Source organism: Falco cherrug, chromosome 8 (genome assembly GCF_023634085.1).
Source record: "Falco cherrug isolate bFalChe1 chromosome 8, bFalChe1.pri, whole genome shotgun sequence".
Taxonomy (NCBI): domain Eukaryota; kingdom Metazoa; phylum Chordata; class Aves; order Falconiformes; family Falconidae; genus Falco; species Falco cherrug.
In genome coordinates, this window is record NC_073704.1 from 20,520,944 (window position 1) to 20,545,700 (window position 24,757).

At 43.2% G+C, this 24,757-nt stretch overlaps 2 protein-coding genes across 11 annotated transcripts in view; one reads left to right on the forward strand and one right to left on the reverse strand.

Moving 5' to 3' along the window:
- LOC106631417 (translation initiation factor IF-2-like) overlaps positions 1–2,150 on the forward strand; it is a 31,714-nt gene extending 29,564 nt beyond the window's left edge. For 3 of the 5 annotated variants that reach the window (XR_008733633.1, XR_008733636.1, XR_008733639.1), the window contains one exon: positions 191–1,231. The gene's annotated coding sequence lies outside the window, so the exon portion shown is untranslated. Of the gene's footprint in view, positions 1–190; positions 1,232–1,833 lie in introns of those variants that run through there. The other 2 variants (XR_008733637.1, XR_008733635.1) reach the window with 2 other exon arrangements.
- Positions 1–24,139, reverse strand: part of ITGA6 (integrin subunit alpha 6) — a 47,365-nt gene extending 23,226 nt beyond the window's left edge. For 2 of the 6 annotated variants that reach the window (XM_055719141.1, XM_055719142.1), the window contains exons 1-3: positions 22,189–22,416; positions 2,157–2,284; positions 1,690–1,769 (exon numbers count right to left, since the gene is read on the reverse strand). In XM_055719141.1, coding sequence (XP_055575116.1) covers positions 1,690–1,769; positions 2,157–2,284; positions 22,189–22,349 — 369 coding nt within the window. In that variant the 5' untranslated portion in view covers positions 22,350–22,416. Of the gene's footprint in view, positions 1–1,689; positions 1,770–2,156; positions 2,285–2,370; positions 2,437–21,518; positions 21,538–22,188; positions 22,418–24,120 lie in introns of those variants that run through there. The other 4 variants (XM_055719143.1, XM_055719146.1, XM_055719145.1 and 1 more) reach the window with 4 other exon arrangements.
- Between the last annotated feature and the right edge of the window lie 618 nt (positions 24,140–24,757).

Consider the following 24,757-nt stretch of genomic DNA (forward strand, 5'->3'; position numbering starts at 1 on the left):
TGTGCTGCAACGCAGAATGTCCACCGTTCCCTATGGGCAACATATGGGAAAAACTGGGCATCTATGGATACAAATCAGAGCAACTAGCTTCATGGTCACGGAAGGCCGCACGGTTAAATCCCTTCTTCTCTGTAGGAATTAGGCTTTTTAGCCCTAAAGCCTTCCCTGATACCTAATCCCTCTCTTTCAGGAAGTAAGGAGAGAACCACCCTATGTCTTGTAAAGGAAGAAGTGGCTGCATTTCCCCATGACTGTCAAGAGTTAAGTGACTTACACGCCTGTGCAGGACATGAGAAGCTGGTTCACCTACCATCTACCTGAGACTATTCAGAACTCACCCCTTCCAGAAGACTGCCACGAAGCAGAGGCTGAATGCTCTTCCAGTGAAGGGGAGGGAAGTTGTTCCTACTTCCTATGCTGAATGTTCCACTTAGGGGATAACTGTCGCTGGGACAGAGCAGCAGCGCCGAGAACAACCTGCTCCTTAACCTAGCAGCTGTTCAGCCTCTGTGTTAAATATTTGATTAGAATTCTGTTCCCTGGTGAAGAGTCTAAAAGGTTAAGTGGTGTAACCCCCAAAACACCAAACCATTGTAAAAAGAAATGGAGCAATCAAACCCCTTTGCCAGCAGTAGTTTTTGCAGAACCAGTTGTACTAGGAGTGTGAAGAGCACAAGCGAGCCAGGTTTCTCAGCTGGCATACTTTTCCTATGCTTCCTATCAAGGCTTAAATATTAAGCAAACATCCAGCTGCTCCACACTTCGAGCACTGCAGTACTGCCCGGCCGCACAGTGACCTTCAGGCTGCCCACACCTCATCTGCATAAGAACATTTACTACTTACCGCTTACAAATAAAAGTTTCTTCTCAGAAAAGACAAGACAGCATTAGTTGATGATTCAATGACCAGGCCTTTTTCTGCCTGCTCTTTCCCCCTTTGGGTTCTGAGGCAGACTGAAACAAGTTATTACTGCCTCTATATCCTTAAAAAATTCCAGAATCACACCCTGAAGTCACCTGCCTCCAGTTTTGGAAGTGAAAAGTAACCTGCAAGAATACAGTTAAATGGGGAAGCTTCACTGCACACCCATTTTATGATGCAGCTGGTATCCTGCAGCACCATGGGAGGTTTATTTAACTAAAAAAGAGCTTAAAAAGTAACATTCTCTGGTAACTGCTGAGAACTTTTTCTCTCTGTACTGTACAAAATAAAGAATACCTCGTAGCCTTACTGCAGTGCAATGGCCACATTAATTCATAGGAGCAACCTGGCCAAAGTCTCTTCTGAAAGCTGAAGTGATGCTGATCATCTTGAAAACCGGCTGATGATAACCTGCTACTTTTACAGCCTCATCATACTATTTTTCCCTATTTCTGTAGTCAGTTGTATTTAAAAGAAACAATGTGTGTTATCACCAAAAAAGTAAGCGGACAACCTGAAAATGAACTGTCCACCCTAGACTGTTACAAAGGCTATTAAAAAGGCTAATGCGTAGTTAGAAAAATAAGGTAATTTAAAGCTTTTACAATCTCAGGTGCCTTAATTTGCTAGGGAGACATTTAAGTCCTTACAATAAATCACAGGAGTAAACATCGGAAAGTTACCATTCAGAAAGCTGCATAGAAACACAAACCATTTACTGTAGACCCAAAATGTTTTTTTTTTTTAAGTTAGTCCTTTACACTTACCACCACATTTCCTCCTGGCCCCTGACTTTGGACAGTTACACCCATCCATTGGTCTTCTTTACTCTCCATCTTCGGGTCAGCTGCAGAGTATCATAATACAGCTTCAAATATTAACATCTAACTACTTTTTCTTTTTTTTTAAAGGCACTTCATACAGTACATGAGACAGTCTGCAGGTGGCAGCGTCTGTACAGTTTATCACTGACAACATCCATTTTATTAAACACTTCCAGCATGTTACTTCACGTCACATCAATTTATTAAAGAATAAGAACATCCAAATCCACCAAGATCTAACCATCTTACATTATCTTAGCAGTTAAGCTACAACTTACTCTGATGCAAAAATAATTACGTATAAATTCACAGAAGCAACTGCCTGATACACTGCCTCTGGAAAGGACTGTATCAAGTAAGAAAAATCAGACAACCACTTCAATCCCAAACAAAAGCACTGAAGAACTTACTCTCCTCATCAAATATGACACGTGTGCAGTGTGCATTCAGAGATGTGATGTCACAGCTGTACAACCCTCCTGTTCTGTTGGCTTGTTGGGATGGAAAGGCCTTTTCCCGAGGAGCTCCAACCAGCAATCTGCAGGGAAAGAGAAATAATTTCAAGGGATCTGTAGACAGAATATTAGAAAAGAAGAAGCCAAAAGAATCAGGAAGTGTTTTCACCATGTTGCTAGAGGTGTGACATGCAAACATTTGAAGATGGATGAAAAGCTACATCACAGCACTGTTCTTAAAAAAAAAAAGGGGGGGGGGGGGGGAAGGGCTGTAAAGCAGTAATAGGTTCTGCAATTATTGGCCCTGCAAACCAGTAAATGTATTGTTACTGGCTATTATTGTTGCAATGTTTCCTGAGAGACGTTGATAAAAATCAGAAGTGTCTGGCAGTTTTGCAAAAAACGTCTTCTATCAGGAAGTCATGTAGGGTATTTGTTACCTTACTAGAAATTTTTGGTAAGGGTGGGAGAAGTATTTTTACTAAAATGACCACAAACCCACTAACAGTGAACACAAGTGCTTTCAGGCTGTCTTCTGGTTTTATGCCAGTCCTGTGCCACTGTTCAGCTGAATTTATATGGGCACCTTAGTATCTCCAACCCACGAAGCAAAGCAAGATCCCTCCTGGACCAAGGAAGTGTGCACTGAACTATTCCCAGTTCTGTGCAAACGTGCAATACTTCACTCCTCTGGCCAGATACCTCACTTTGAAGCTGCAAATGTTTTTCTCCAACAAATCTCTGACCAACAACAGGCCTCTCCCACAAAGGACTTATTTCTCCTATAAAAAGGCCACTGTAACAATCCCTCCTTAGATATTGTTCTGGTAACCAAATGTGATGGTTCTTCTTTTAAAAACTGAATAAAAGCAAATTTTCTTCCTGTATCAACTGTCCCCCACCATGAGTATCATCAGAAAATAACCAGTAGACATATTTACTTGCAAAATAAGGGGTTTCAGCCAAAAAAACGTATCTTACGTTGTCTATGTTTCTTTGAAGTGTCACAGACACACACCAAGGCACAGCTGCCTCTCAAGCAGCTAACTGAAACTAGTTACAACCAGTATGTAAGTTCGTGGAAGAAACAAGAAACATGACACTCAGCTGATAAACGAGAGAACAGCGTGCGGATAGGTGCGACACAGAGGTGTGATGGGCGGATGCCGAACCAGACTCCATGTGTTTCCTGACCCTGGTACAAAAGAGCTGAGAGAAGAGATCCCTGAAGTTACAGTGTCAAGGAGGCAAAGCTGGGACTGTAGTTGGATCCACAAGGCTCAGAGGAACTCAGACCCTCCTTTAAGGCTTCCGCTGCAGAGTTTTGCTTGAGAAAAAAGCTCTTCTGCCTGCTTTGTTGTGACAGTTGGACAAAGCACACTGCAGTCCCTCAGAATGCTTTTCTTACTAAGAACGAGCCTCACCTTTACTCATGCCTAACAGTTAAGACTGTATCAGTTAAGATCAATACCTAATTTCTGTTATTAAGAAAATGCTTATTCACCACCACTAACGAGACACAAAACGAAACTGATATGAGAAAACACACTTTGTCCAGAACAGAGAATTACATCTGCATTGTGTAACAGCCACATTTTCACTACTTCTTCAGAAATAAATTCCCCCACAATACATAATTTGCCCTCACAAAGGTAACCTCCTCAACAGTAAAACCTTCAAGTAAAGATGAGGACACACAGTGTGGGTGGGTTTTGGTTTAAAGTGTTTCCTTCTTTTCTCCCAACATACATCTGGCATCTTTTTTCAAGAATTTGTTCAGAAACACGGTAGTCATCACAAGAGTTTGTAATCTAAACAACCACGCTTTTAGAAAGGCCGTTAATAACTTCATTTTCTAATTTTGGCAACAATGCATTTAACTGTAACAAAAAAAGTAATTCTTTTGCAAATTATCTGTTTCTGAGCTATACCTAACGTTTGCACAGATACAATTTCTTCTCAGTTCTGTTAGCCCCCCAAGGAAAGACAGATGAGATTATTAACATTAATAAATCAAGAATTTAAGAAAGTAGAGGCACTGATTTCCTAACAGAGAAAATTATATTATTTCTACTTTTTCATTCAAAGCGTGAGGAGTAAAACTGACGTACCGCATTTCACCTACAGAAATTTGATCAGAAACCTTTTGTTTCAACATTGTGAACACAACTGAAAGCTTCTGGAATTGAAATACTTAACTTGGTTTAATTCATCCATCTGCATACTACTTACAGCAGTGGTGCTAGACCAAGAAAATTATGACCCTGTTCTTTTCAATGGGACTATATCCTCTCTCCAGGTAAATGATACATTTTCCAACATACCACGATGTGACCATGATTTGATGACAATTTAGGCAGAGGGAGGACCTACTGAAGCATCAGAGAATAAACGGCGTAGCCAACAGAAGATCAAGTCAAAAGATGTGCCATCTGACATCAGATGCCCCAAACATTCAATGGCATCTCAGACAGTCCTGTTGAGATCAGCAGATGAAAAATGCAATTGTTCAGCCTTCTTAATAAAGAAGCATCAATTCAACACGACCTCAAAAAGAAACAGTCGAGCTTAGATTTTTCCCAGTGCTCATTTCCCCTGTCCAAATATTGCCCAAGTTATTTTCCACTGTAAACAAAAGTATTTCAAAGCAGACTTAAACCCTCCAGACTTCAAAGAACTTTTGTCAGGAATCCTGTCACTAGTCTTCAAGGCTCATCAAAGACAAAAATCTTGAATTCTGTTAGGTACATCACTGCAAATCCTCATTCACAACACAATTCAACAGTAGCACACATTACGAGCAGGTGCTTGCAAAGGATTAGATCAGTTCAGGCAGATGCTACAGTAAATCCTGAAATGTATTTTGAAGTAGCAGGCAAAGACCCATTAAAAAGTGTCAAAACTCCTTTGTACTTCTCTATTTATCTGCTCCAAAGACCACAGCACAGAAGACTAACCTATGCTTCCAGGTTCTGCAAGACCGGTTACTAAAGATGATAAGGATTATAAATGTTACGGGGATTATCAACATTATCAGGAAGGTAAGAAAAAGTCATATGCATCTAATCTTTGGCTGAATAAACCAAGCAAAACATAAAAATCCCTGTCAAGCACATTGTGACGTGGATCAACAGAGCTGCTGTTTGACCTTGCCTACTGTTCAAGAGGCATGCTTGAAAAATCAGAATTCTATTATAAAAGACAAATTACTTTATTTAAAAATAAAAAATGTGCAGACGACTAGGGAAGTGTGCCATGGACCATGCACCAGTGTGAATTTCAGCATGACTGCAGCAGTCCAAATGAATCGGCTTGTACACTGAACTGTGCTACGTGCGCAACAGACTCCTTCCAGACTGAGGACACATTCCAGTCATTACTGTATGGCTACTTACTTGGCTGGGTTTTAATAGAAGAATTTTAATCAAGTTTGAGCTCATTACGCCAAGAACGAGTTAGGTTTCTCTGCAGCTACACATGTTCCATTTTAGCTTTCTCAGTGGCAAGCAAAACCTTTCCAAAAGGAAAGAGGTAAGGGGGGAGGGGGGGAGGGGCGTGTGTGAGGAGATGCTTTCTTAGCTACTGCTGTCTCCTTATATTGGCAGGTGAAACACGCAGATTAAAACCAAAGAACTTCCTTATTTTGTTCATTAGAACTTCTCCCTGAAGGTGTACACAGGCTACAGTCACTATCAGTTCAGGTCTGAATGCCCAAAGTCAGGCTCCAGGATCTGTATTTAGATACCGAAGCAATTCCCCCATGTCAAAACTGCAGTCAGAGGTGAAAACCCCAGAGTCCCCAACATGCAGGCATTCACTGATTTTCCATCCCATGGCAGGTTTGCCTTATTACTATGCAGAAAACAAAAGCTCAGCCATACAGTATACTGAGCATAAACATGTCTGAGCATTAGTTCCTGTTGGAGCCTTAGCTTTTTGTGATTTGAGTTATGATAACTTAGTAGCTAACGTTTACCATATGAGCTAAAAGTCAGGCAAAAGAAAATACTACTACTATTCTTCATGTAAATTACAGAATCAGATGCTTCATACTACTCGAATCCTGATTTTCTGCATTCACCTTGCTTAAATATATACTATAAAAACCTAAGGTTTTCCCTGAGCCAATCAGACACCACAGGTGTTAAATTCACTTCTTTTAATAGCTCATTACATTTCTGTAGATAAGAAGAAGTGTCTATCAAGTGACAATGTCGGGGAAAAAATCAGAATTCTCTCATACCCTGGCACAAAATAACAATGCTCTTCAGCTCCAGTTACACCCCATAATTGAAACATGCACCTTCCAATTTAAACCAAAATTCTAATTTCAAACCAAATACATCAGTTTTGTTGCTCTGTTGGTTAGAATTAGATTAATTATTGCTTTCTCTTGATTACCTCTTGGAGAAATGCAATGACTGAAGCTCCATTGCCAATTATCAGCATCTGCAGGGACAGATTTACTCCCTTACAACCTCAGGTTCATGGCCAAACTTCAGATAATCCTACAGGATTAGAGCTCCGTATTGGCACGCAATGCCAGTTTAACTAACTGGCCTCACCGAATCGCAGTCCTGGCCCAGGTGGATGGTGCCTCATTGCACAGGTGCCGGTGACCCCACTGTACCTCCATGTGCAAGGTGCAGCCGCCACGTGTAACAGGGACAGGCACAAGCCCTCCCTCTCAAGAGAGGGACCAGCGCAACACCCATCCCTCCGTGCAAGCCTCGAGCACCTACACCGACCCTACCTCACTGCAATACTATGGTACACCTGAACGCAACGGCTGAGGCAAGAAAAACTCCATCTCATCAGTTACGCTGAGCACTACTCAAGCCTCAAAAAGGCATCAAGAGATCTTACTGACTTGATCCAGGTCTGGACCAGCCCTTTCAATAACTGTATGTAGAAAATATGGCTTATAAACCCACACATTCCCAAAAAGCGAAAGGAGGTGGGAACTCACTGCCCGCAGGCAGGCAGGCACCAGGACTCCCTTTGTCGGCTGCTACTGACTGGTGTTCAGCAACAACAGCTGGGTAAACGTCAAGTAGAATGGCTGTAACTTAATTTAATCAAAAGTAGCCCAAAGAGTTATTAAGATCCAAAGCAAAATACATCAGAAAAAGCTTTCTGTTTTAACAGAATATTAAGCAGTAAGGTGCAGATTTTAAAACCCTCCCTACTTTCGCTTGTAATTCTTGAGAAGTTTGGTAGGTGGCTGTGGCTCCTTCTCGGCTAATGGCAACAACAGTGAGAACTGGGAGTAGTTCCTGCTCACAGCTATCTGAACGCCCTCCAATATGGCTCATGAAACTACCCGGGTCGCTTCCAAAAGGGAAGCTGCAGTTAAAATGAGAAAACCTTATCATAAGAAATTCAGAAAACCTCCAAGCTCCTGGATGCATTCCCTCACTCCACACTGAAATTCTTTTCCTTCCTTATAGACTGGAACTGTTAAGGGCAACATACAATTTTCACAACATATTTTTTCTTCTCTGAAGTATCAGCAATTCATTAGTTCTGTTTTGGAATAAACACTCACTCAAAAGAAATCAAGTCAAAGGATGGAGAGTATCTTCAACTCTTTTTGAAAGCGAATCCTGTTCATCAAAGAGGGTTCCATTGAGTAAATTACATTTTTATTTAAACAAATACAAAAAATACCACAGCCTGCACTGAGCTCTGATACCCCGCTACCTCCCAAAGCTTTCTTCATTCCTCAAATTCTTTACTTTTCCACATATCTTCTACCCCAAACAAGGCACCATGTCTTTGCCATCCTTTCTTTAAAAGTAACAGCATCACATCACTAATGCCAGCTCTGAGCTTTAACAGATTGGCACAGAAATCACTGAAAGTGTTTCTGGGTAACAAACCACTAGCTGTTTCCACATACAGGCAGAATAAAATAGTGGTGTAAATAAATTCCAACTTTGCAAACTTCATTGAGCACAAATTTTCAATTCAGGGTTCCTGTTCTCAGGTAACAATGCTGCCACTGCAGGTTGTACGCTTCACTCTGTTTTCAGAAAGACCCCATACACACATGGGGAGCAAATCTGGAAAGTGATAAAGCTAAATGCTATGAAACTTCTTCTACCCCTGACCTGACAGATAGATAGACCCCTGTATCCTTTTCTCCTCACACTCCCAGTACTTGCTTGCAAAGATTTTCAATGGATTAACAAAATGAAGAAATGAGAGTAACTACCACTAACTCATATTTAGATCAAATTTTACTACCAAATCACCCGTCACTAATTGTCTATTAAATGTTTTAAACCTTCAGGCACAGACCCCTGATCTCAACGTGGACATCTAGAGCCCTCCGTTTGAGCTGTATTTTCAGTCCTCTGCACTGGTTTGGTCTCAACAGTTTTTAAACTTGACCAATGGGGAGGACAGGAACACCTTAATCCCCACAATATCTAAACATAACTGAAGGTGGTCAATGGGACAGACGCTCTGTTTGAATACTGCTGGCACCACCTCTGCTTCATGCCTGGATTTAGCTTCTCAAAAGAGAAGCAAGTCACAGGACAAGGAACACCACGGACTAATTAGCACAGAGAGATTGTTCCGTACACTTGGGCTGCTAATGGAAACAGGAGCTAAACCATGGGACTGGAATTCTCAAAAAAAAAAAAAAAAAAAAAAAACTCCCAGAAAAATACAGGCAGTAACTGTGTCAGCAGGGGACTTGTCTGTGACACTTTTTACAGAGATACCCATCACTGCCAGCCTGTTAACAGCTATTTTAAGGTGATTCTCCTTATCTGCTACTCCATAGTTACATTTTCCAACTACCAGTCCAAAGCCATGGCCAAGTACACCACTAATCTCTGTTGCCTGGAGGCTTGGCACTTGAAGGATTATGATTTTCATTTTATTTGTTCTGCCTTATTTAGGAAAGGGATTATGACAGAGGCTGGGAAAAGAAGTCAAAAGCAGCATAAGGATGAGGGGCAAGGTACTACAAAGCAAAACTGGAACTACAAAGATACCTGTTGTTCTGGAAAGGCCACTTATAACTGACTTTCTGAAAGTCACATGGAAAAATAAACCCTTTCCCCTAACAGTCCAGAGCCCAGCCTCCAAGGATTTCAAATAGGTTTTGCAGATCTCATCTTCATTAGCAGAAAGCACTTTTCTTACAAGAAGTGGTACAGTCTGCTCCAAAGTCATGTTTCAAAAATACAGTTTCCATTTCAGATGCCACTCTCTGGCTATAACCAGGAGATAACTCACATTTTTCATACTGTCAAATAGCAAGTGAAACCTGTATAATACAGTTTTAATTTCTCCCTTACACACTATACATTCCTTCAGATTTAAAAGAAGGAACCACATCCGTGCCAGAAACAGACTTCAGCATGAAGTGATACTGTAAAACATGTATTAGGCAGTTTTATAATTAATCTACAATAAACTTATGGAAGAAATAATGTCAAAGGGATTTCCACTCAGCTCTTCTAACACGGCAGTGCCTGTTACTACATGAAATCCTCTTATAACAACATGGGGTTTAACTAAAGGAACGACAAGCGCACCATTTCACGGAACAAACTGGAGAGCAGAGGCCCCAGCCCCTCTGGCCCACAGCTGCCATGCCTGCCTCAGGCTCGCTGCCACTGCGCGGGTCCCACCACACCAGCTGGGCACAGCCCTGCCACCGCCCAGCGGGCAGCAGCGGCGGTCGGGTGCCAGCCCAGGCAGGCAGGACAAGCGAGCAAGGGCAGCTGCAACAAAGCAGAGGTGACCCTGCAGTCCCTGGCTACCTGCAAAGAAAGAATAACTGCCCGTCCCTGCTGCCCCCATACCGCAATCTTGCTCTCACGCCACAGCCCGCACACACCATGGCCCTGGCCCACCACCGCTGCCCCAGCTCTGGCCACAGAACAGGCTGTGACGAAGTGGATGCTGGCACTGACCATACAGGTGAGTTAGCGCTGTGGTTCTGTGGACACGCTCACTCTGCAGGCTCAAGTAAGCAAGCACATGACAGAAATCAGGAATTCCTGCCTCCTGCACCTGGGCTGCTGGCCATTCATGCCACAGAAAACCTCTGAATTCAAATTTGAACTTCTTCACATTTGCAGGTCTCTGTACCCCCACTACACATGCCATCTCCATTGAAAGTTCATGGAAAACAAAAGGAGTATCACATCATCTACCAGCTGCATGTTACATGTTTTAGAAAACAAACATGGAAGTCATCAAAATATGGAAACAGTTGCTCAGACTTTTTTCCTTCTCCAAAAAAGCCATCTGAAAGCGCAGTGCTCCCAGTCAGTATTTGAAGGTACTACTTGTTAGAGGTAACAACCGTAACAGGCATATACTGTTCACCAACATACCAAACGCCATTTAAAAAACCCTACAGTTTTAATACAGTGCAAAACAAATATTTGGGTTGAAATGTCATTCCCGTTTCCTTCACTGAAAGAAGTGCATCTATTTCATTTATGACCATAATTAAACCATTAAAAGGCATGAAAGAAGTACAGTAAGAGGGACAGACATTCCACAGTGGAATCTATGAGCAATACAACATGCTACAGCAACTAATCCCACAGTCCCACAGTGCATCCCATTTATGAGACTCCTCCTGCTCCTTCTCTTCCAGATGCTTAACCGCCTTCTCCCTCTGAACTCAGGGGGAAAACAAGACAGGTACAAATCTCCTGCACTAGATACACAACCACAGAAATGGTAATACGTGACTTTGGCAGATTCGCCATCTGAGCAAAAGTAGTTCATCGCATTCAACTAAAACTTGCCAGCCAGAGCCCCAGTGAAAAGCGCGCTCCCACCACGCTCTGAGCTAAGCTGTGCCCTCACAGCTGCCAACACAAGCCCATGGCACCACAGAGACACAGCCTGCAGGAACAAGCTAAAGAACTCCACACGTGTAGGAAAGGCACGTAGCTTCCTGAAATGTAATCCCTAATAAACGTTTCCGAGAATGAGTACACAAATAGCCAGCAAACACACACTTCAACAGTCGACCAAGTCATTTGCATGCTAAAGCACCGTTCAAATTATTCTTTCAGTCTTAAAGCCATCACAGCCCTGGGTTAAATGCCTATAACAGGATCCACAGTTTGAGTAAGGCTTTTCTTCAAGCCATGAACTTAATGACAAAGGCAGATGTGTCACTGGGTACATGTACTGACACACAGTCCCACCGCTGCTTCAAATTAACTGAAAACACAGGCATTCAAACCACTTGGGAGAACATCACTCCGATAAGGTACTGTCTTAGGAGAATCAAGTCACACAAATGCCCATGCAATTGGGACACTTATGGAGTCTTTTTACATTCCATGAAGACATCAAAATAGTGATCAAATACATGAACAGAAATATATCATATATTCACAAGAAACTTTTCCACATTTGTGGAAGAAGTAGCAATTATATTTTACCATGAGCAGGAATGTACAAACTGAGAATTTCAACCAGCCTGCAAAACCTAAGAACAAGATTCTTCTGTTTGCAAAATAGCTTGAATTTGAGACTATGCCAAAAACCCCACTGCATTCTCTTCCACTATATACCACTCCCCCTCCACATGCACACATGCTTAATTTTTACATGCCTCCCCTCACACGTACTTTTTTTTTTTTTTTCCATTTTTCACCACTGCCTACATTCTCACTTGAGCAGAACCTGGAATTAATTGTTTTCAAGTAATTTTAACACCCTGTGTTCCTGTAGGCTGAGAGTTGTGCCAACGGTATTGCAGCTATTACTAGGACTGCATCTGATCTGAAAACAACAAAAGTATTCTTCTACTATAGGCAGGAACATAGCTTGGCTAGGAAGAGGGAAGAAACCTACTTCTTCAGCAATATTCTGGGGCCATACCACATAATTATCAAACATTCCTCTAGCAGAAAAATAAGTTGAATAGATGAAAAGTTTACAGGGGCTTGCATAATTATGCCGTATTTGTAAGTAGCAGCTACAGGAGTTGGCTATATAAGAAAAAATACCAAATTTATTTCAGCATATTTGGCCAAGAAAATACTGTGGGTTTCACTTAAGGTTTTTTTCACACTAAACAAACATAGATAATTAGACATGAGCTGTGATCTCTTTTCACACACTCCGCTAGACATTGCTAAGGTCTAAGACCCAGCAGGTTTAACCACTGTGCAGCTTCAGTAGCACCAATGACAAAGTGCAAGGGTAAGCAATCTTTGTAACTCTCTTGTAAGAGTGACGTGAAAAGAGCTATGAGAAAAGAGGACACAGAAAATTCAGCTACCCACAATGATAATGTGCCTGCTGCTATCAGCAACAGCTGGCTGCCACTTCTGAGCACTTCCAGGATAAACATGAATTTCCCTCAGACCTTTGACCCAGGCATGTGCTGCTGAGCAAACAACCTCAGGCATTACAGGGGTGAGTTGTTCCCAGCATATATGCAATCCTGTTTTGCTTTGTTTTTTAAAGATATATTTAATAGACCTGCTTTTGAGGACAGTAACAATGCCCACTGAAAACTGCAGATGCTAAGCACATTTAGCTCCATTTGGAAAACTGTCATCTTCACTAAATAGGAAACGACACTCAAGTCTCTGTAAGAAAGTCTGTTGTTCTGTGAACACTATCAACAGACAACAACAATGCTGATCATTCGTATTTGCTAATCCTTATTTCTTAAAAGATCTCCAAAGTCCTTGAAAGTAGAAAACAAATGCGAAGAATACAGTGGTAAAGTAACCTAGAAGCAACCTAGCTGCCAGTGAAATCCAGTGCAGGATCTGTACGTGTTACCCTGGAGGGCCTCCAGTACACTTTTATGCTGTAGACAGCATCTGGACAGGGAGCATCCCACGAACGCCTCTTGCTTTTATTCTTGATACTGCAGAACTTCTCCCTTCCAAACACAGCCAAAACACCTTCCCGCACATTAGTACAACTGCTTAAAGGAAATCAGTATTAGGAAATTACATATTTTTGGATACAAGGATGTAAGAGGAAATGAGAAAAACAGCCAATGCTCCAACAGGAGCCAAAAACAGTCAGTCCATACTAGCAAATACTCCAAAAATCACAATGCAAGAACGAGTACTTTTTGCTGCCGTTTTCATACAAAAGTCTAATCTCAGGTACTTCACGGCAGAACACATTTGGCCCGCTCTTTAAACTAAACCAACAAAACTGCAATTCTCTTTTCCAAAGCAACAGTTGTGGAATTCTCAAAATAGTCTTAGAAAATGCGATATTCGCGATACCTTAAAAGCAAAGGAAGTGCATTTTCCCAAGAATAAAATATATCTTATGCTAAGATTGCAAAATGAGCTTTATTAACCTATGGTTTGGTTCATTTACTTTTAATACACCAAATAATTCCCTTAAAAATGGAAGTGAGACTTTTTTTCCACATTCACATAGCTTTTCTAGGCTATATTCTTCTGCTATTACTTTCAAAGCAGCAACTTGCTTACATATATCACAATCAACAATATCCAATGCTAATAAATGAATTATTCAATTTTCCAGACCATCCTGTATAGTTCTCTCTTCAAATATTCTTATGCCTCTTATTGTACCTACCCTTGTTAAATACCACTGAGGTGTTAATTTTCCAGCTCAAGTTTCACAGTACAGACCACCATCTGCTCATTCAATAATATGGATTTTTGCGTACTTGTTTTTAAATAGCCATTTGCCCAACACCCTACCTCATTCTTGACCTTTCTGCAGAGTGTGTCCCCAAAACATGCCATTTTTACAGTTTGGCTAGAATGATTCATCCAGCCCCAGGCTACTTCTGAAACACTGAACAACAGCTGATTTTGAACAGCAGTTCTTCTGAAAATGGATGAGGTCTCTCCTATGAAAACTTACCAGATTGCATTCCTTACAAAACTGAGTTACTCTGGCACACGGAAAAGGTTTTGAGTAGTTTTAGCAGAGGAGAAAAGAATGGCCCCTGCCCATGCCCTGCCAGGCAACCCAATTGTGGAGAACCCAGACAGCAACAAATTAGATCAGTAAACCATTCCTCTCTGCTTGTTATCCTTTTAGACAAAAACATTGAGACATGAAGCCAACCTACCTGTCCTGCCTCTGCTTACGTTTTTCGTTGTTATTTACAAATTAACATTAGCAGCATTAGCAACATATACTACACAGAAAACTGCATTTATCTTAGCAAGCATCGTAATAGTGATTTTGTGCTTCTCTTCATTTCTATTTTACCGTTAAGTAAATAAGATAATTTGGATGAAAGAGCATACACAACTGCAGAATATTTATTAAAGGGCAGTCAATATAAAGAGACTTCTCAGAAACTTAAAAAAACAAAATGTTTAATTAAATAGAAACACTTAATTTGACAGTCACACCACAAAGATTTACATTTCTCTTGCACAGTTACAGATCAGATCCATCAAATAGTCCCGATGCAGACTGATGGGGTTAGCCAGTATTTCTGAAGAAGATAAAACACACACTACTATTTCCTGCCAGAGTACAAGCCACTTTTCTACTAGATTGTAACAAAACAAGGGATTAATTCTGACTCTGCACAGGTGAATGGTATTTTCAACAGCGGACAGTGCAGTACCTGAAGCTCCACACCTGGATGAAGATGTATCCATACCTGATGGTAGCATTGCCTTACAGTTTATTCTTTAAGTATATGCCAGCTTAAAGAGTCTTATTCACCATCAAAGTAGCCACGCACAAGAGTGAAACTCATACAGAAATTGTAGCATATCTTCCCTTAATAATTCCAATGCAGCTGTGCCTCTGTGCCCAATACTACAGGCACGTATCTGTCTGCACACACCTGTCTGAAAGCTCTTCACTGCTCTCAAGACCTCAGAAAATTTGGAAAACAAAAACAGAAACCGAAGGAAAACTATGTCCTCAATAAAAACGCTAAATTTTAAGATTCTAACTCATAAATAATGTTAACGATACAGTGGTCCCTTTAGTGTCCCTGTTGCAGAAGGACTGCTAGCACATCTGTTCAAAATCCTGCTGCTTTGGAAGAGAGCAGCACACAGAAAGCAGGCCTTATGTGGTGTATGAGATACTTGAACGGTTCACTCGACACCTCTGCACCTTGATCAATATTCAGTCTCCCTCACTTTCTACCCTTCTGTAGCTGATGGGGTCACATTTTAAGTCTAAAGAGCACTATAAATTTTCTTGTGCCAGTCAGTCCATAGTATCAGGACAGCAATGAGCTTCACACAGCTGTCTGCCAGCTGAAGCTTTCGGGATGCCAGCGACAGAGAGCCTCGATTCTTCGCTCAGCTTCAGCCCACACTGCTGAGAACCAGGGCAGAGCACACACACAGCAGACTCACCCCACCCCTCACTGCACGAAGGGAACTGCAGAAAACGCTTCTCCAGCTCCCTCCCACCTCAGGTTTTCGATGGCAAGTGTTTATGCTCTTCAAACACATTTTAGCCCATCCAACTTTGAACTACAGTTCTCAAATCCAACTACAGGTCAGACTAAGAGGGTGTAAGATGACTTCTACTTCCTCAATATTTAGAGCAAACACTGACTACAAGTCCTTTTCACAATGGAACACCTCGCAGTTTCATTGAAGGCTTTATGTCAGACATATACACGGACATGTCCACTTTGCCCATCTGCGTGTGTCTGCATCAGCTTAGTTCAAAAAGCAAGAGAATAGGTGCTGGTCTTTCCAGCTGTGAGCCCTCCACCCAACACTTTTCTGCCCAGCCTTCAGGCATCATTAAGCAGAGTTGTCAGGACCCACAGCCCGTGCTGAAGAACGCAACTTGTAAGAAGAATGCTCTTCCTTTGTCCTTAACTCATACTTTATGTAGTTCACTAGTTTTCATTCACTTCAGTAATGAGAAAAAAGCCTTTCTCCTCCTTCCTGAGATCAAGGTCCGTCCTTGCCTGCATTGTGTTATTTTGTTCCAGTTACACTGTTTTAACCTTGCTAGTTTTAGAGAATGCAAGATTAAGTTTTTGAACTATTTCCAAGATGTGTCTAATACTTTGAGCTCACTGGGCTTGCATATGCTGTGTTCATCAGGGTTGATTTACACCCTAATATTTAAGAACTACTGGTATAAATTCCATCCTTTTACAGGGATGAGTACAACAGACTTGGACTAGATGAATTCAAAGCAATTTTGGTTAATTGAGCCATCACTTATACTTTAATGTTCTTGGAATGGCTTGGTAGGTCCATGTTTTACACAGAGTAGCGGCTTACAGAATACCCTTCTCTTTCCAAATGCACAGCCTGAAGAGAGAAGAATTTATGCCTCCATGAATTTCCATTCATATCTATTGAGACATTTAAAAATAAGAAAGCATAAGCCAAAATGCTTCTCAACTTGTCATCACCTCTACCCTGGAAATGTAAATGCAAAGACATGGTACCTCTTACATTAGAAACTGATTTAGCGATGAGACTCGGCATAGGTAAAAACAAAAAGCTATGAAACCAAGGAGCTGTATCAAGTACAAGCATCTTCCAGTAAAAGCATAACAATTTTATGAGCTGTAATTGAAGCTGATAGCCTAGGCTGCTTCTCAAAGCTGGAGTCTGCACATAAGGCCATTTATCATCACTGCTGACAAAAGACATATGCTACACTCCTTACTCATCGAAAGCTCCCACTAGCATAGCAATTACTTTTCTTATGCTGGTGTTATTAACAAAATTAACACATCTACCACAGCATGATTTAAGATTCTTATGAACTTACAGGTGACCATAGAAAAAAAGTTATCTGAAAAGCATAAGACCTCTTGGAAAACAAGTTTCTCAAGAGGATGGAGGACTGGGACAAGAGGTTTGCGACTTACTGTGTGGGAAGGATAGCTTTACACTATGAACATCTGTCACACCAGTTGATGCTACAGTGAAGCTGAACCTGTGAACCCACACAGCCAACAGCACTGTACTGTAGCATATCTTTCCTGCCTTTTTACAGCCACCTGCACTAAACTGTCCTAGCAGATGCATGTTTTTGCTGTACAACCTGTGACTTCACTAGTGCTTTGCAGGGTGTGCTCTTTTTCTACACTGATGGAAGTGGTTACACTAGTGCAACTTCCTAGTCCATATCTGAGCTGATGATGAGCTCCATTTCATCCTTCTTGCCTTAGCAGAGTTCTGCAGGATGAAGCGCACAATTCTTTCCTGTTCCTTTGAGGAAAACAAAAAAAAAACCCCAAAACCATCCAAAGATAAAGATGTTGACTTTTTCCACCTGCAAGAATGGGAGTCAGTGACAATTAGGTGAGAGAGTTTCCAATCTTTTGTATACCTGACCTGTAAACCTGTCAGCTGTGTCTCTGCCGCAGATAACCCACAGCACAACTCAGACTTAGCATTGGGAAAAAGCTTGCCTTCTACAGTTTGACTCCACCTATAGCAATTCCATAATCTTCCCTCTCATGCAACGTGAATTTATCTTCTCACTTCTTTCACCCATAGTATTAGTATGATGGATCTACTTTTCAAAAATCTTAAACTACTCCTCCCTCCTCATTCCCAACTTCATTTGATCCTGACCTTTGCCACAGGACATCTATCTTGAACATAGACAAACTCCTCTACTATCACAAACTGAGAAAGCAATCAAGCATGCTAAGCAGGTTATCCAAGAATAGCTTGCATAAACAAAAACAGGCACTCAAGGGGCGGGGGGGTGGAAAGCTAAGTGCAATGAGACGGTAAGGACAGTCTTAAAAAAAAAAGAAAAGTAATAATAAATCCTTAGTTAGTGCTTTTGTCAATTAGACAAAAAGACCAGCATTATTATTAAATCCCGAAGATGTACATATGCACTTTATTCATTCAGTCTACCTGAACCTTGAATTACACTACACCACCCCTGCAAGCAGAAATTGTCATTTTCCACTGCAGACCAGCATAATCCAGCTCTTTTGTTGCTGGAGCAGTGTCTAAGAGCACAAGCCCTCAGTCGACACAGAAATACTGGCTAAATGCCACTGAGGATGCACTGCAGCAGCCCAGCAATGTCAGCAGACGAGCAATGTCAGCAGCCTGGCTGACCTAAGGCAACTCTGTGGCATATTGATACAACAGCTCACAGCAGAGATATGCAGTATCAGCAAAACCTGTCACAACTAAAAATTTCAGTAGATACTGCAATTTTTAGGACTTTACTGCTGCTAATGGTCAGCACAGTCCTGACGTAAAGCGCCCATCCACAGCTTTCAACCACACAGCTTTTCAGCTGATGAGAAGACCTTGAATGTTGATTACTACACTCTCATTCTTTTTTGCCTGAAATAGTAACAAGATGCCTATGTGAATTCAGCCCCATACTTCTGCTGAAAATAATATCAGAATTACTTGCAAGTAAAGTTATACACAAAGTCAGATATTCTTGGGGTTTGTATTCTAATTCAAGGTATTTGCTTAAATCATTGTGAATTACAAGCAAAAAGGACTGGAATGGACCTGCCGGACAACTTACATGGAGTATGTACACATATGTATCAGTTTTATATATATATTCTATATATATAAAATTACGCATATGTACAGTACTCACTATAGTGAGTAGCTAGTAATATTTATTATCATATTTATCATACCTAGTAGTTTTTATATATATATACACACATACACATAGTGTGCAAGTGTAGTCCCCATTTACAGATGCTAGATATGCTTGCATCCTCCATCATAGGATTACTTACACTTTAACCACACTCCTATAGCCGTGCTGTCCCTGAGTCTTGGGCCCCTCCAAGTTACAAACCTTCTTCCAGTCTGCAGACAAAACACACTGCTGTTGTGCCACCATTTCGTTGCAGAACTAGAAATCCGTTATTTTCATCATATCGACAGAATAAAAACAGAACAATCTTACAGAGTAACAAGCCCAGCTCTCTTAGAGCTCCGTTAGCCTCTTCTGCTACCTGATTCACTGTGCTTGACAATAAATCAGAACCGTACACAGAAATCCAGGCAGGCTGCCCTAGTACCTCCAAAGTTAATGCTCCCTCAATGCACATAAAGATTGCATTTGGCTTCTTTCACACCTGCATGCCATTAGCAGTCCACTTTCAGTCACTGTGAATTAATAAAGGTTTTTTCTTCTCTCCAACTGACAAACATTCCAACTTTTCTCACCTGAAGACATTCACAAAGAAAAATGAAATCCTGCTACTAGTCCACAGTACCACTTACAATTGAAGTTAAAGCAGCTGAACAGTCATCTACCCATACTATTGGGAATTAAGTAATTTCCTCATTAGCAAACATGGCATTAGTAGCTAACACTAACAAATGAAAAGACTGCCATTCAAAGCCAACATGCAATCTACAGTATCCTGTGACTAAGAAAAAAGGTGATCAAAAGCAAATACCATGTTTAACCAAAGGCTTCAGCTGTACCTTTATTTGTCACACTTCCTAGACATTCTCCACCTCTGTCTTTAACACTGAATCATCCAGTGTGAGGAAGGGGGAACCATTTCACTTAAGAACCACTTAAGTGAGGCAAGAGAAAAATTACACATCATTTATTTTGTTTTACCAAGTCTTGCTCCAAGCCACAGACTAAAAGAACCCTTGAATAGAATTTGCATATTTTGCTTTCCCTCTTTTGCTTCTTTTTCCAAGGATTGACTGATCTTGCATGTCTGTTACAATCCACTTCTAATTTTGTAAAATTAGAGAGGTGAGGGAATGCTCAGGTTGGCAGGGTTTTTTTTGAATGGGGGGTCCCTGCCAGATGAGAGGTGTGCTCGGGTTGGCAGGGTTTTTTTGAATGGGGGGGGCCCTGCCAGATGAGAACCCAAGTGTCACTTTTAATTAAGTTTCAATTATGAAATCGGGTTTGTGTATTTTTGGCAACTACTTAACAGTGTTCACACTCAAACTGTAACTGAGCTTTGAAGCTGGTATCCATTTGAGAAGAGGGAGTAAATTAAATACTTTATCTGACTAAGATAGCTGCACATAAAACAACTTTTGCGGTAGAGGTATGACACAGACAAAAACGCAGTGGGGAATGCAGAGGTATTGCACCCCTGAAAACAAACTACTAAAATTCCTGCTGTTACAGATAACGGGCAGCATACAGGCATTAGACATACTCATTTCTCAGGAGACCACAGTACAACATCCATTCCCACAACTTTTCACCTTCACCAAGTATCTGCACAGCAGACACCATTTTTTCCACCTATAAAGAGTCAAGCTATTCAGAAACTGCTTCTGTGGAACAGATTACACAAATCATTCAGTATTAGTTCAATGTTGTTCATCTAATAGACACATGCAGCCTAGCATGAGAGGCTTCACTTCAAGTTTCCCCACCCCAACTCCCATCTGTTTCATGGGACAGAACTTAGAGCAAGCTGAACCCATTTCCATCCCTATGAAAGATAGTTAACAGTTCAACGCGTTTCATGTCTCATTCTCTTATAGCCACACATTCCTCTCAGACGGAAAAATTATGCTCAAAGCGACTACAACATGCTTGCGTGATTTTTCATTCCATGAGTACTACCCAGGGCAGCACTCAAATTCTTTATGCTAAAACTCACGAATAGAGTTTAAAATGGCGAAGACATCTCGTACTCAGAAACGTATACATCACCATAAAATGCAGTCTGGTTTGGCCTCTGTTAGAGATACTTGCTGCTCATGAAAGCCTGGATTCAGAAAGCCACGTCAAGGCAGATAGCATCTGGCTCTGCTCTGTCCCCAGATTTGGATAGCCTGAGGAAGCACTTACTATACATACAATACAGAACTTTCATGCTAATAATCTCTGAAGCATTTCAGCCCAAAATTGCAGACCGGCTTGAATACTGTGACCGCTCTTGTGTTTCTACTGATTTCCCAGTAACTGGCTTTCTGTCTCTGCATATTCTGCCACACTCACCCAACCAGTGACAATACAACGGGAAGCTAACCAGCTTCAGGGGATGCTGTCTTAGCAAACTAAAACAAGACCGATGCAAGAGTAATCCTGTCAAGAATTAAGATAAAGAACTCCGAAAAGGAGCTCACAGGTTTGTATTTTGTTCTGCGGGATACCATGGGTCGTTTTGTCTACTCGATGGCAGGCGGAATGTGTGCATTTATGATTTATGCTCTTTACATGGTGCAGCTTCTATGAAATCACACAAAACGCAAGCGTGGGCAAAATGGGCCCACGGGACTTGTAAGTTTGCCAGCTAACTTTCTGAAGGATAACATTTCTTTCCAGCCTCCTTCTCCCATTAACTCTGGACGGATTACGGGCCTATCTTCCCTTGAATTAAAGCTGTTTGGGGAAGGAACGTTTATTTAATAGCAATACCTTACGTAAAACAGGCTCCATCTAGCACTGCTGGACAGGGTGGGGCGAAGCACGGCTCAGACACGGTCGCGAAGAGGCAAGGATCCTGACAGGAGCCCTGCTTTGCTTCCCAAGGGACGTTCCCAGCGTTCACCTACCTACACGCCACCAACATCGACTTGTTTTTCCCGATTTCCTCGCACCACCTCCCTCCCGCGCTGCCGGGCAGGTTCCGCCTCGAGCAGCGCAGCCCCGCGTTACCCGGGGCGGGGGGGCACGGGGAGAGCAACCCCCAGAGCCCGGGCACGCACCGGGGCTGCCCTGGGGCACCGGCGGAGCCCCCCCGCGCCCCCGGGGCACGGGCGCGGCGGCCGAGGCGGGAGGGTGCCCCACCGCGGCTGTCGCTCGCTGCCCCCCGCAGGCCACCGAGCAGGGCGCGGCAGCACCCCGCTCCCCCGCACGTCCTGCGGGCGGCCTGCGGCTCCGCAGCACCCCGCGGGCCGCGGCAGGTGCCGCCCCGTCCCTCCGAGGGCCCCCCGACCCCTCCCCGCGGGGCGGCTCGCCGCCCGGCCCCGCTCCCCGCCGCCAGGTGCGGGCCGGCGGCCCCAGCCCGCGTCCCGCGGCGGCGGAAGGGAGGAGAGTCCCCGCGGGCGGCTCGGGACGGCGCCAGGCGGGGCGCGGGAGCACTTACAGCCGTTTCTCCTGCGGCTGCAGCTGCCGGTGCATGGCCAGGGAGAAGCCGAAGAGGCTGCCCGCCTCCCCGCTCCAGCTGATCACGTTGTCCGTGTCCAGGTTGAAGGCGCCGGCCAGCCCGGGCAGGAGGGGCAGGTAGAGGAGCAGCGCGGCCGCCATCTGCTCTCGCCGGCCACGGGAACCCGCCGCCGCTCCCCGCGCTGAGGGCGCCCGTTGTGCCGCGCCGGCCCCGCGCGCCGTGACGGAGCCCGCCCCGCCCCGCCCTCCGCGGGCTGCCCGGCCCCCGAGCGGCGGCGCCCCGCCGAGGAGCCCCGGCGCCCACGCCGCGGGGGCGGCACAAAATGCCCCCGGGGCGCGGCCCCCTGTCCCCCGGGAAGGGCCGCCGAGGGCCCGCGGGGGAAAGCCCGCCTCGCGTGGCTTCGCGCTGCCCTCAGGCAAGGCCGGTAGGCGCAGCCGTGCGGGGGCGGGCCGCGGCCGCAGGTGAGGGCCGGGTCCAGCCCGCGGCACCGGGAGCGGGGGCACGGCCAGAGGAGCGGTGGGCACAGGGCACAGGTGCTTCGCGTACGCGTTCCCAAACACCGCATCCAGGAGAAAAAGGAAAAAAAGTGCGTGCGTGTCTCTGTTTTGCAGAGTCTTCAGACAGCACACAAGGACAGAGGCTCTGGTCTACATAAGTCTTCTCCAGCGCCTCCCTCCAGCATCTCCTGTCTCTGGACAGATCGGAGAATTTCTTACCCCTACCTTTTAATTGTTTGGAAACAATGTGTGGGTTTGGATCCCAGATCATTTTATCTCACGCATCCACCCGTAACTCCAAAAGAGTATTTGCAAGCATGCCTTAACACACACCATCCACCCCAGAGAGAGGTTTTGCTGTCTGTAACAGGGTCTTGGTTTAGTGCTCTGGTTTAGGGAAGCGGATGCGAGGTTTTTAAAACCACGTGAATGCCAAGTAGCATGGCGAGACTCTGTTCTTTCCTACCAATACCCAGGATATGAAGAGAGAAGCTTTGCTTCTCACACAGATTCCAGAGTAAGTGAGAAAAGAGCAATCCAGACAGCACTCAAATATGTTGATACTCGAAATAACTGCTGCTGGAACAATACTCTGCTCCCATGGAGTTAATCCAGGCTACTTTCTCCAGAGTAATTACTCTAGGATAGCTCCGTGTATAGACAAGTCTTTGGCTCAAGTCCAAAACACCCTTGATCAAAAGCAAGGGGAAAATGCACCAGAAACGTGCATCTAATGTGGAAACAAAACATTTTGTTAAATTAAACTCCCAGATATTTATCGCTAAGAGTCCTTTCCCTGCTTGCTCTTCATGCCCAACTCGTTCAAAGTTCCAGTGTTCAATCATTTCACAGTCACTGCCACAGCAGAAAACTGTACTGGCATAAACAGTTTCACTAAAGGACCCATAAGAGGGAGCAGTCCCAGACTAATTACAAGTAGGCTTACTACAATCCACATTTTACAGTAATTAGTAAAGATTTGAAAACAAGTCTTTTAAAACAGCTTCGAGGTCTGTACCAAACTCTTAGCAGTTTGCCCTTCAGGACCATTTAAATTTGCATGCTTATAATACTCCCATAATAACTATAGTTACTTTTTAAGTCATGCTTGTACTCAACAACTTGTGTAAGGAGTCACAGAAATACTTTCATCCAGAGCCATCAGAATGATACTGGTGCATTAGGTTCATGTGATTTCTCCCTCCCTCCAGCCAGCACTGCCTGGGCATGCTGTACCTGTTTGTTGTTATCCACAGAGGCTGCTGAAGGGAGAGTTTTCTCATCTCCAGATGCAGTAACAAGCATTCCAAGACATAGTTATATTAAAACCTGTCTCAAGTGACCACAGCAGGAACAACAAAAATAGACAGTATACAGGGTGGAGCAGAACTGCACACAAACAGCTTAGAGTTACCTTGGATGGTCTCTCATCATTTTGTACTATTTTCATTTGGTCTGGATGAGGAGAGGAAAAAAAAAAAAAAAAAAGGGTTTTTTTTTTTTAAAAAAGTCAGTTTCCTTCCTTTGCTCTTCCTCCAAAACAAACACACTGTGGGTTATCTATAACTAACACATACTTCAGGAATTCCTCTTTTGTACCATTCCCTGTATAAAAAGGGACCAAGATTAGGTACGATGACCAATTAAGCGTGAGCACTCTGCTATGCATAATAACGAGGCTATTCCAAGAAAGGCAATGGCCAGATGAAAGCTGTCTCTCTCTGCTATTGCAGAGTTTCAAGCTGTATGCTTATTAAAGGTGGGTTAACTCAGCCAAAGGGCTACAACGTGTTTGCCTCCTGTGTCTACATACTGAGCAAGCCTTACTACTGCCAGCAGTACTTTCCTCCTCCATACAACCATATAGTTAATTACACTGGGGGGGGGGGGGGGCCGCGGGGGGCAGGAATTTCTCGAGAACAGAAAACGTGGGATGGAAAAGCTAGAGCTTGGCAAGACATTTTAGGCTTTCTTTAGAAGGAAGGCAAGGCACAATGCTTTACATTTCTGAACTTTTATCATTTATATGAACAAAACATACTACGCAAAGA